Source organism: Manacus candei, unplaced genomic scaffold, assembly GCF_025592945.1.
Source record: "Manacus candei isolate 608988 ecotype Guabito, Panama unplaced genomic scaffold, ASM2559294v1 h1tg000005l, whole genome shotgun sequence".
NCBI lineage: Eukaryota > Metazoa > Chordata > Aves > Passeriformes > Pipridae > Manacus > Manacus candei.
In genome coordinates this window covers 28,310,998-28,323,924 of record NW_026138053.1, presented here as the reverse complement: position 1 = coordinate 28,323,924, position 12,927 = coordinate 28,310,998, and the positions used below count along the sequence as shown (strand labels likewise).

Below are 12,927 nucleotides of genomic sequence, written 5' to 3'. Positions count from 1 at the left end.
ACATAATCAATCAAACTTACAGAACAACAGACCTAAATTAGTCATCTACCACTGAGAAGCATCCCTGTGAAATGAAGTTTAGAGCTTCAGTATTGAATTGCTTTTCTTTTCTAATACAAATTTCACCAAGCTAAACTCCCTATAACTCGAACATCTGATAGGGGTTTAATGGTTAAATTATAGATCAGTTGTAGCTGCTGACTCTGTAGGTAGGTCTTCAAATGTGCAGGAAAGCATTAAAACCAGCAGCACAAAAATAACAGTTTAGCAAAACTATAAATGGAGAGTTGGCAGTACCAGTGAGACAGAAAGGGCAAATGTGTTACAGTCATTTACCAGAGGGAATAAATGGGTGGGAAGTAATGAGGGTACAACCTAAAAATAAACCCCTACAAACACGTATGTGAGGCAGGCAGAGCGAGCCAGCAGAGAGGCAGGGACAGGAATGTGATTTCTTTGGAGAGGTTGGAATGACAACCCCACGAGGGGGAGTCTGACTGGAGGATGGGAAAAGAAAATGGACATGCAAAATGTCCTGCTGGGATGTCACTGGGAGAGGGGCAGAGTGTTCAGGGTTGGAGTGCTGGGAACTGCAGAAATAAATCAGGAGTTTACACGTGCACCCAGGCAGGAAATGTTAGAGCTGGAAACAGCTTCCTCTAGGAAATTGTTAGAGAGATTGCTGAAAAGAATAAGTGATGCCTTAAAATCTATATTGTATAAAGTTTTAGCGTGGCTTGTTAGTACCTTTAGCCTGCTAAACCTCTTTGTACCAGATTTCTAAAAATGCTGTTTAACATTCCAACAGAGACATAACACTTGGTATGAGTAGTCAGAGCTATTCAGGGGCCTTGAAACCATTCCAGGAGGGTCAGAGGAGACGAGGAAGACAAAGAAGATGAAGGGGTGGTCGTTGTAGGACCACGGACTCAAACTGGGGAGGGCGGTGCTGTGGGAGGGCCGGTTTTGGGAGTGGCTGTGACAGATGAGGCAAAGCTCAAATATTGTAATCAGAAACTGAATATTGTAATTACATGATTGGACAAAGTTGCAAAAAGCCTCTGCAGGCGGGGTGTGCAATATATTTTTGTGCACCACCGATGCCACATTAAAGAAGGGCTTTTTTTGCCTTTAGATACTCAAAAATAGTCCAGAGAATTATTTCTCTGTTTTAGAACTGCACAGAAACATATAATCCTAATAGGATCTCCATGGAAAATTGGGTTCTTAATTAACCTGCCCTTATCACTTTGATTTTTGAGCTTCAGGTCTTTAAATGCTTTATTTTTAGGATCTAATGTTAACCTGTCACACGTTTTCATTAGCACAAGTTTCTTCTGTTTTTTTCCTCTTAAAAAATAATGTATATATAATTTTTGAAACTGACCCCTTTGGAGGTAAAATGTTTCCAAATGATCTAAAGCTAATTTTTATATTTACCAACATGATCTTTTTCCTGATACTTCACAGAGAAAAGGAACATTTTAACTATTCATTGTAATTAAGGAAGGACTACAGTTTTTCTTCATACTTTCCCAACTTAAAAAAAATAGGTTTTTCATTCAACTGCAGTATTATTATGACTAATAACCTCTGTGAGTATTACAAAGGGACAAATCATCCTGTCTTCCTGAAATTAATGGGGACACAGTGAAAAATCCCAGTAGCCTTAGCACTGGATATTGGAACTGATCCATGAAGATATGAATCCTGTTCCTAATACTCTTGGAAAGTCCTTGCCTGGGATTTTGTAGTTAGATGTAAGAAGATGGCCTCCCTTTACAGTCTGTGCCCCAAAATTTCTTTGTCCTTTATATAGTAATGGAATTATGTTTGGAAAAGGATGCAAAGTTAGGAATTGGGTTTTGCTTCAGTAGGCAGCTTTGCTTTTGCTTTCTGCAGATACCTTGAGGTTTTTATAAACATGAAATATCATTTTAATTTGTATCTGCACTGTCCTCTCTGCTTCTAATTTTATCTTTTAAACCGAAAATATAGATTTCATTTACTGTTTGTTGCTCAGCTCTCTCTTTAGGCCATAAAAGCCGTGAAGACATAATATTAGTGTTAATTTAAGTAAGATATGAGCAAGTAGAAATAGCTAAATGGAAACTGAGACAAAATAATCAGTTTTTATTACATTTTTGCCAGCTCTGCTGCTTGTCCATAAAAGAACTTCACTGTCATCTGTTCTTCAAGATTAATTAAAAGAGATAACCTGTTCTTTCAGAGAGAGTGCCTGTCCTCATTCTCTGCATGAGGCTGATGCACCTTTGATTTCTGAAAACGCAGGAAATAAAGGCTCTGGCAACACTGCCCTGACTGGTTTTCCATCAGCCTCATTTCCTGCAAACATCCTGGTTGCATTCCAGGAGGATGCCACGGGAACGTGGCATCTCACAGGCAAGGGATTAAAAATGTCCTTGAGAAGGGGAAAACTGTGGCTGTGATACCAGGACTGTCAGTGCTGCCAGACTCCTTTCAGTGTTCTTGTGGATTCTCTGGGAATTCACAGACAATAAATTACCCTCTATGATAGTGGGGAATAGACTTGAGAGGAGAGGTGGTTGCTCCCTGTCACATGAACCTAAACAGCCTTTCAAAAAAAATCATCATATTTTTTAACAAATGCAACAAGGGAGCAGAATTCAAACAGTGGGAGTTTATTTCTAGTTCCTAGAATATTCTGATTTCTGGAGTGTTTAATGCTTTGTGTAAGGAGAATACATTTCAATGTCATTGTAGTGGAACAGTCTGGTTCCCAGTAAATTCCCGAGAGCACAATAAAAAAGGAGAGGGAATAGAAGGATTAGACTGATCTCTTGGGAAGCTTAAGTGTTGCATTTGGTAAAATTCAGCATTGTCTCCTTGCCCAAAAACTTGAAAGAAGTCGTTATTCCTCTTGTAATGAAGTTAATGGAAATTTTGCAATTACTTCTCTTGCAGAAAGATCAAGTTTACTGTTCCTATTCCATCTTACAGATGACAGAAAAATACAGTGGGAGCATTTCCAGGTCTCCTGAGTTAGTGGGTTCTTCAAACTGAAACATCAGCCCTATTCTGGTAGAAAATGTGCTGAAAGCATTAGATGCCTGTGAGGTATTGTTTTAGAATGCTAGCAATTAATGAAGTGATATTGAAAACTTGAATCCAACCCCTAACATTGTGAATGCTGCTGGTTTGTCTGTACCTCCTTCAGAAAAGCCCATAGCAGGAGAAGTGTCAGTCCTTGGAACACTCAGAAAATTTGATTTATTTTAATTACCCACTAATTAGCGGGAGTTTTTTGATACGTTCAATGGCATAAGTAGGGCAGCAGAGCAGCAACTATTGTGTGGCAAAGGGAAGTGCTGGCATAAAGGTGCTTTTGTGAAAAACTGTCAAGCCTGGGGGAAAAAAAAAAAAAAAAGAAGAGAATTGGCAGGAGATCCACATCTAAACAGAAAGTACATTTAGTGCCTATTCATTTGATCACTTTTTTTAAGGTGAAATGAGCATTGACTGCAGAATGTGCAGGGATTCCAATTTGAGGGAACAGGGGAGGGTGAGGTCCAGGGGAGAGTCATGGAATCATTAAGGTTGGAAAAGACCTCTAAGATGACCAAATCCAACCATCAACCCAACACCACCAGCATGTTATTTAGGAGAATCCTGAGGACTTCAGGTTTTCTCCCCACTCCAGACTTTACCCTGCCTTCTGCCTGCACTGGTTGTTCAGAACAGACCTTCCTCCATCACGTGTGTACGATGAGTTTGCTTAAATAATTATTCGAATGTTCAAAATGTTAAAGAGCTTTATGGGGATATGAATGTGGCTGCCTGTTCTGAAGCGACCAGCATTGTCTCATCCTCCTTTGTGTTGGTTAAGTTCTCTTCCTTAGAAGCCAAATACCTTTTTAAAGAGTCTCTCAGAAGAGGACAGTGCTTTATGAAGGCAGCACAGCGTTAGGGATGCCAGCTCTGTGCATGGAAAAGGACACACCAGGAGCAAAATCTCCGCAGAAATACATTTCTCTTTTATTAGGAATGTCTTCTCTAGGCTTAATTATCATGGACACAAAAAGCAGACTATTTCCCAGGGAAATACTACCCACTGGTATCACAAGAATTCAGCCCTGCTGAAGTGCCGGGAGTTGTGTTCTCAGTGCACTTATAATCGGGTCGTTATCACCATGGTTATGAGATCTAACTGACTCAAAACTGTAGGCATTTGTCTCATTAATGCCAAATTGTTAGAGTTTATTTCTGGGAGCTGAAAGCCCTGCTGCCCAGGGAAACCTGTTCTGTGCTAATCTCTGCAAACAAGGCTGGAGAACAGCCTGCCTGGCTCGTGGCAGAGATTTCACCCTTGTTTTGTTACCCCTTCTTAGGGGGTTTGGTTATTAAATAACTTTGTTCTGCGGTGTTTGGCTTTGTGAGTTCGTGTTCTTTGTCTTAACAAACCAAGGATGTGGTTCTGGTGCTCTTTGTGCATATTCAGTCCCTTCTGGACCATCTCAGCACAATCTGCATTTAGATTTTACCTTTCCCTCTCCTCTTATTGGTTCATCTTTTTTTGTGCACTCTCAGACAAAACAGTTTTCAGCTGTGATCTTGGGACTGAACACAGTCACACTTCTCTGCCTGGAAGATAATTAAAGACGTGCCAGTGCCTCTCCAGTTTCACTTCTGTTGTTCCTGAAACAAAAAACGTAAAATCATCTGTGATACCAGTAACACTAAGATCAAACCAGAATTAATGTATTTGTACCACTCCCCCCCACCATCCCCTAGTCTGCTTTTTTATCAACAAGGGTTACCCCAAAATGTCCAAGGTCAGGTTGGACAGGGCTGGTGGAAGGTGTCCCTGCCCATGGCAGGGGGTGGCACTGGATGGGCTTTAAGGTCCCTTCCATCCCAAACCAACCTGTGGTTCTGTGATCTATGACAATTAAATCTTTTCTTTTTGATCAGAAAATCTGATGGGAATTTGAAGCTTCCATTTATCAACCACTCAAATTCTCTTTCTGGTTTACAATCTCTGTGGAGCAGGATTTGTGCAAAATATAAAAAATATTTGTGCATCACTTTGACCTCTGACTAGAATTGTCACCCATCAAAAGTGGAAGGTTGAATGATCTTCGTGTTCTTTAGCTTTTCTTTGTTACATATTGAGACTATACATTTTGACTTTCTTCTTGCAATATATTTTCTGTGCAGGAGTTAAAAGTACCAGAGTTGATCGAGGAAGGGGAAGGTACTTGGAAAAAGTAAAAGAGTGAATAATATAAATACATAGATCTGAGTGAAAAGTTTAGAAAAAATCCTTGTTTATTGCCTGATTCATTAAGCATTGTCTTTTATTGCTATCATTAGAACTATATTTTATTACTTCCTTGTAACAGTCACGAACATCTCTAAGTCACATCCAAATTTAACTGTCCTCAGCTGTTTTTCATAGAATCAGTTTTCTTCTGAATCAATGTATTTATATAACCAGTCCCTAATAGTAAAATAACTTTGAATGGTGATTTTTTTTCCCCATTCTGCCTCTTGGCACACCTAAATACACCAAGTGCTCTCACTCAAACCACTCAAAACATAGTCTCTATCTATGTTTTGCATAATTCAGATGGAGTGAAGAAACATGAACAAAAAGGGCACAATAACTAAAAAGCTGCTTACTAACCTTCCTTATTTTGTGATTTCAGGAGACATAAGAGTAATAACAATGGATAGGAATTGTAAAATTTGCTTTGCAGTTTATACATTTCATTTGACTTTATGAAACTCCATTGCCTTATATTCAAGTGGTTGAAAATCATAATACTATACAAACAAAAACAACACTAAAATAAATGGAGCTTTAAATAAAGAATTGCACAGATGAAGGCTGAGCATAATATTTCAGAGCTAGGATAAAGCTCACTGCAACATTCACCTGCCTTTTATTGTCTTCTGGCTATTCTTCTTATTTGATCTGGGTAACTCTCTTTGTTATTGTATAAAGAGATTGGGATTCTGTAAATGGGCTGGGGGTGTTACCAAAAAAGGAGATTTTAGAGTGGAATTTTGGACTCCTTATTGGCAGAGGGACTGAAGGATCCCAGGTAAATCACAGCTGTCATTCCAGCTGTGCCCAAGCCAAAATGGGATGCCTGTGCAAGACTCTTTGTGTTGCTTTTATTCCACTTCCACTTTCTTCTTCCTGCCTGGTCTTGATATAAAGGAAAAGGAACCACAAACCAATGAATTTTCCCCAGCACTCAATCCAGTTTAAAAATGGTGAGATCGTGGTACATCCACCTCTGCTGAGGGTTTGGGGTTTTTTGTTGCTACCTGTTCTGCTGTGGTGCTGCCCAGCTGCCCTGGGCATCACAGCCATGCTTCACTGCTCAGAAACTACATTTTCATTTTAAAAATAAGTTTGCATTTATAATCACTTCGTTGACACTTAAGAATTATCTACAATATCCCAGGAAGCATATAAATTATTTTTTTTTTAATTTTAAATATATTTACACAGGGGAGGTGTGTTTAAATATACCAAGGGGTATTTGGATTGGATATTAGAAAAAATTTATTCACTGAAAGAGTGGTCAGGCACTGGAACAGGCTGCCCAGGGCAGTGGTGGAATCACCATCCCTGTAAGTGTCCAAGAGAGGTGCAGATCTGATGCCTGGGGACGTGGGTTAGCGGTGGGTTAATGGTGGGACTTCACCATCTCAGAGGGCTTTTCCAACTTTAATGATTCTGTGATTCTCTGATTTAAGTCACTGCTCTTTTCCAAACACAATCCTCAGCTGTGAAGCCAGGGCTCTGCTGGTGGTGGTTCTGTTTGATAAATGCAGCTGTACTTTGGTTCTGTGCCCATGGATTTGATGACTACAACGGACAATGTCTAGAATTTTGTGTCTGATCTTACCTGACACCCTTCCCTGATGAAGAATATCCCACCACCACCCCTGTTATATAGCTCATTAAAGGTTTTTACTTCCAAATCCTACTGGGCTTCACTGAAAAGTCAAAGTTTTTTCCGTGATTTCAACAAGGAGTTTGTCACGTGCACAAGTTTTGACAGAGCAAATCCCAGTCTTCGTGTTTGTAAACCTTGTAATTCCCACAGCCAGGAGAAATAAATAGTGTTTAGACTGTTGGTTGGCTGTTGGGATGGCATTACACTGTTACAGCACTGTACTATTGTAGTATTTGTATAGTATTGTGATATTATAGTGTTTGGGAGGATTCCCTGCCATGGAAAGATCCCTTCCCGCAGTTTGTGGCATCGGTGAAACATTTGCAGTCCTCCTTTTTGCAATTAAAATGAGTTATTTCGCCCTGATTAAGTCTGAAATGCATTACTGGCTGAATTAAGGGGAAATTTCACGAAACAATTTTCTGAACTCCTCAGTTCTGCTTTGAATAATCCAGCAAGTGCTTCTCCCTTCCCCTGGCACAGGTGACAGAGACACGGACGGGGCCTCTTGGCTGCAGTAACTATGACAACCTAGATTCTGTCAGCTCAGTTCTGGTCCAGAGTCCTGAAAACAAGATTCAGTTGCAAGGTACGGAGGTGCAATTTCACTCATTTGTTCTGGAACGGGGTGACATTTATCACACTGTTTGTTTTTCCTCTCTTCCCCCTTTGTAAAAGGTCATTTTTCTTAATTTCTGTGCGTGTGTTTGTGCAATGAGACAAAGTGAAGGAAATGTCAGTACCTTGTGTTGCCTTTGAAATGGGAACAATTTCTGTACCCATCAGAAAATAATTTGAATGGCCCTGTTAACATTTTGCATCCCTATTTAGCCTCCTCCACTGGCACACTTTTTAAACAGCCTGAATTCCCAGATTCCACCAAGCAGGGGGGGACATTTGGAGTGCACATCCTGAGCAGGACCTTGCACCTCATGCAGTTGTTGCACCAAAATTCAGGGAGTCACCAGTGGGGCAGGATACACATTTTTAAACACTCCAAATAACGAGCAGTCCAAAAGGCTCCTCTTGGGAATTTGGAAGGTTAAGCATCTCACTCATTTGGAAAGTAGTGAGTAATTATACACATATAAAAATGAAAAAGGAAAAAAAATAGAGGGAAAGGGAAACAGAAAAAGGAAAAGTCATAATTTTTAAATATTTTCTTTTTCAATTCCAGTAGATGCATTTCCCAACCTGCATTTTAGGTAGATAAAAATTTCTGATAAGTCCCCCTGTATGGCATTAGACTGCTAATAATTGCTATTTTCAGTTACACAAGTGAAGCAGGAACAACTTATTGCTATGAAAACACACTAAATTCTCTTTAATGTATGTATTTGTGCAGAACTCTGACCACACACCATGAGAAAACAATGAAATTCTTAATTTGCAGTTGCAGGGAGATATAAAATGATTTCCAATTTTTAAACCTTTCTATATTGATTTGTAAATCAATTGGACAGAGTGTGAAGTTGTTGGTGACTACAGAGAACAGCTCTCAGGGATGATGATCCTTGTGGTCCCTTCCCTCTCAGGATATTCTCTCTGAGTCTTGCTTAAAATATCCATGTGTTTTTTCTCCTTTTTCCTTTCTGTCTCCTCAGAATAAATAAAAAACCCATAAAATTATATTTTTTTTCCCCAGATAGAATGTATATTTAAAAAAAAAAAAAATTCATTTCCCTTGGGATGTAAGGAGTATTTTCAGCAATAATTTGTGATTTTTAGTGGTTTCCAGCATATTCATGATGTTTGTCTGTTCAAATCCAGAAAGTAATCTTTGCATCCCTCAGGCAGTGGTTGGTTGCCATTGGATTGTCTTTAGCAGAAATACACTGTCAGAACTGTGCAAACTATTTAATGGAAGAATGGAACAAGACTCATGTTTGGTTGTCTGGGCTTTCTTTTCCTTTCACAGCTCTTCACAACCATACAAATACATTGAAAAAGTCACTCAGGGAACAGCAGAGTTTTACAGATTTTGACATGAGATAGAAGAAAGAGTCAGACCTGGTTTCAGCAATTGTGATAGGAGTTTCATCTTGGAAGGGTTATGAAATTACTGTTACAGTTATATTTTTGTATAGACCTAAAAATAAGGGATGATTCTATGAAACTGCCCAAGTGCTCATGTAAAAAAAAATCTTGCACCAGAAATACCCAACTCATATGCTGAGAAATTACCTGGACCACAAATAAGCTCCACTGCTTCCAGAGAGTTTATTTTTGTCACAGAAAATAACAACAAATAGTAAATAAATAAAAATGTATAATTTACCTCGCTGTGGCTCTTTGGTAGATCACTAATGTAGCTATAAAATATTATATATGTGTAAAATACTCATTCCCATCACTGGGGTCCTCATAAATGATGGTCAGAGTTTTCAGACGAATAAATCTAAATTTCTGGTCGAGATTTTGAGCCACCTGCTCTGTTCTGGTCCATCAATGTGACATCCAATACGTCATGGCAGGGTGAGGGCACACAGCAGAGGGATTTGTGACCTACCAGGAGTGTTTGGAAACCCCCTTGGAGCTGGAGTAGCCCCCTTTCTCCTTAAGGAGATTTAAGAATGTTTATTTTCTCAAGGTTTTGTAGCCCATCACATCCAGTGGATTATCCCAGAGCAATTTCATCCCAATGCTAGAAAAATGAACAGATCAGCTAAATTTTATTTTTCAAAAATTCCCTCCCATCCAATCTTTTCCCATCCTTAGCTTGCCCCTACAGAAACATGAGAGATAATCAGAGTTCTTTAGACAAGCTATACCTTTCTGTATCAAAGGAAACATGGCAAACAAGCCCAGTTTAGGATGGCAGTGTTCACCCTCACACCTCTTGTCCTGGTTATCTCTTTGCCTTCATCAGTATTTTTGTTTTTCATGAGTGTTTCTCTGCTTGCTACACGTGCTGGGGAAGCTGCTTGGCTCCAGCATTCCTTTGTGTTTAATAACATGATATTTTACTGCATTTTCTTCAGGCCTCCAGGTCATCCTGCCCGAGTACCTGCAAGAGCACTTTGTGCAGGCAGCCCTGAGCTACATTGCCTGCAATTCCGAGGGGGAGTTCATCTGCAAGGACAATGACTGCTGGTGTCAGTGTGGCCCCAAATTCCCCGAGTGCAACTGTCCCTACATGGACATTCAAGCCATGGAAGAAAGTTTGCTCCGCATAAGTGAGACCTGGAATGCCTACAACAGTGAATTTGAGGAATCTGGTGAGATTTTGGCTTTTTTTTCCCCCCCCCCTTTGGCTGTGTTTCGTACAATGGTTTGGGTTAGAAGGGACCTTAAAGATCATCTAATTCCAACCCATGCACAGGGACACCTTCCACTAGACCAGGCTGTATTTATTCAACAAAAGTCTCCAGAATTCACACATCTAAAGGTAAATGTTTTAAAATTCATCCTGGATCTGAGTGGAAGTTACAATAATAACAACTTTCTAATCATCAGCTCACGATGATCCCAGTCTGTTCGCTCACATCAGGGTTTGGGTAGATGTGTTTGACTATTCTTCTGCTATGCTTTGTGGCATCCAGGACTATGAGAACTTGGTCCCTATTGGAGCAAGAAGTGTACTGGTAGAAAGCAGAAAAATGGGAACAAAGCCAGGTTATAAACTTTGGATATGCATTCTGAATGTTTGTTCTGTACTGCAGCTGAAACAGCTGCTTTATTTCACATCTGTTTTTCAGTGTGGGGCCAGAGTTTCTCCTGCACTTCCCCTTTATCTTGTCCCTCCAGCAATGTCATAAAGCTGACATGGAGAGCAAAGCCAGCCCTTGATTGACTAAATTCATCCCATCACAGATGACAAATTGCTTCTTCCTTTGATTTCTGTTTGAGCTGGCCCTGCCCATGTCGTCTCTCCAACTTGCTTGTGCCACATTAGTTTTTCTGTAATGCATCAAGGTTTGTTTCATACATCATTTCACCTGTCCTGATCATCAGAACTCCCAGTCCCACAGAGAATGGGAACTACAGGTAAAATCAGTGTCTGAACAACTGTTTTCACAACTCACTTGCTCGGTGATATCAGTAACAGATGTCTAACCAGATGGTGGGAAAAGTTAAGGAGAGCTCAGCAGACCTGGGAAAAATCACTGAGGAAGAAACAGAAATGAGGGAGATAAGAAAGAGCCAGAAAAAAAAATAAAAATCAGAGGTCCTAATGAGTTGTGTTGGAGAAAGAGAACAAATCAGTAGCAGAGGGAGGGAAGAAGACTCAGTGGTCATGGGAAGAGCAGGATAAATATCAGTACAATACTTAACTGTGAATGGACAGTACTTTAGCCACAATCATTTTTTGTATTTGTTGTTTTATTACTAAAGACTGATTCCTCAATTCAAGAGAAGTGAGATTTTCAATAGATCCAATATCAGTGCAAATTTCAGTCGTTGCAACTTTGAGTGAGACTTGATGCCTAAACCTGAGTCTGTTTAGATCATCTTGGGCCCTTTTCCCATCCCTGTTCTCACTTTTAAGCAGGACACCAGAATTTACAATACTTCCCCTTGGAGGATCACAGACTTCTCTGGTTATAAAAGCCTGAATTCATGTTTTGGTTTTGTGAACGTTTGGGTGCAGTTTCCCAGTGACTGTTTTGACCCCTTTAAGTATTTATGGAGCTGTGCTGTCATTTATTACTCTGCAAACTAGGACAAGTGCATTGGCTCTGCAGAGGGACACATATTTTACCATATTTTGGCACTGTTCAGTGCCTGAAGAATGTCATTTGAAGGTACCTTCTTAAGAGGAATTTTAGTTAAGCTGGAAGAGCACACACACCTGAATCTGTGCAGGATTCTTATGGCAAGCCCTGTATGGGCATGGAGTGAATTATGAGTGGGAATTGTTGTCAGTCCTGGGTTCAGGTCTGTGACATGAATGTCAGGGGAAAATTGGGAAGAGTTAAATCCTGGGCTTTTAAAAAAGACTCTTTAGCTGTGCTGTGTGAATCACTAAAATGCCAGCTTCACATATATCTGTCAATTAGGTAATTGGTGGTAGGTGTGGTTAGTAAGAAGTGTGAAATTTGGGTTATTAACATCATTAAAACATATGCCACACTCCCCTCTTTAGTCCTTGAATTATTTAAATAATTTTTAACCTAATAAATATACCAAGCATGACTTCCATATCTCAGAGGTAGCTGAGGAAATTTCTGCTTTTAGCTTAGAAACTGTTTTGCATAAAGATGTTCATGGGAAGGTGAGCTGGGTAACCTTGTGTGGGTCTGTGCTTGTATAAAAGTCAGCATGGGAACTTTTGATAGATGGTTTAGTCCCTGTGCATTCAACTCCCTATAGAAACTATGTATTTCCACCTGAGCAGCTCTTCCAGTGCTGTCACACGTGATCTGAGAGCATTTCCAGCCACAGTGATATAGATACAGATATTTTTCTAACCACTGAGACATGTTTTGAAACGTTTGGAGATTGAGCAACATTTAAGTTATGAAAAACACTACAATATCAGTGTGCTCTGATTCATGTTAATGGTTTGTTCTGGGAAGGAAAGGGACCTTTACACAGCAAAAGTAAGAAACTATTAAACCCAGTCTTTGTCTAAATCAGCTTTTGAGTTGAGTACAGTGTTTTATTCTAATCTATTTATAATAAAAATTAATTAGCTAGAAACAAAGCCAGATTATGTAGTAATTTTAGTCTGAGTAGCAAGGGGCAAGATAATCCAGAGCACTGACTGCTGGCCCAAATAGACTGCTGTTAACAGCAGGGGCATGAATGAATTCATGAATTCTCTTCTTTGGCACTCTGAACTCCAGATTCAAGTGGAGTAAATACAAGCGAATTAATTCTTTGACTTTTCTGCCTTCCAAACCCTTTCTTATCTTACATATTACAAAATAGTCCCCTGACTCCAGAAACTAATCTTGTCCCCTAATAGAGACCTGTAAGACTTACCAGGTTCACTGGAGGTCGTGCACAGTGCCTGTGGACAGAATTT

The 12,927-nt window shown here is 39.8% G+C and overlaps 1 protein-coding gene across 2 annotated transcripts in view; it reads left to right on the top strand.

Moving 5' to 3' along the window:
* The window catches only part of BRINP3 (BMP/retinoic acid inducible neural specific 3), a 153,797-nt gene that overhangs the window by 102,397 nt on the left and 38,473 nt on the right, over window positions 1-12,927 (top strand). For both annotated transcript variants that reach the window (XM_051794087.1, XM_051794096.1), the window contains exons 5-6: window positions 7,440-7,545; window positions 9,938-10,174. In XM_051794087.1, coding sequence (XP_051650047.1) covers window positions 7,440-7,545; window positions 9,938-10,174 — 343 coding nt within the window. The remainder of the gene's footprint in view (window positions 1-7,439; window positions 7,546-9,937; window positions 10,175-12,927) is intronic.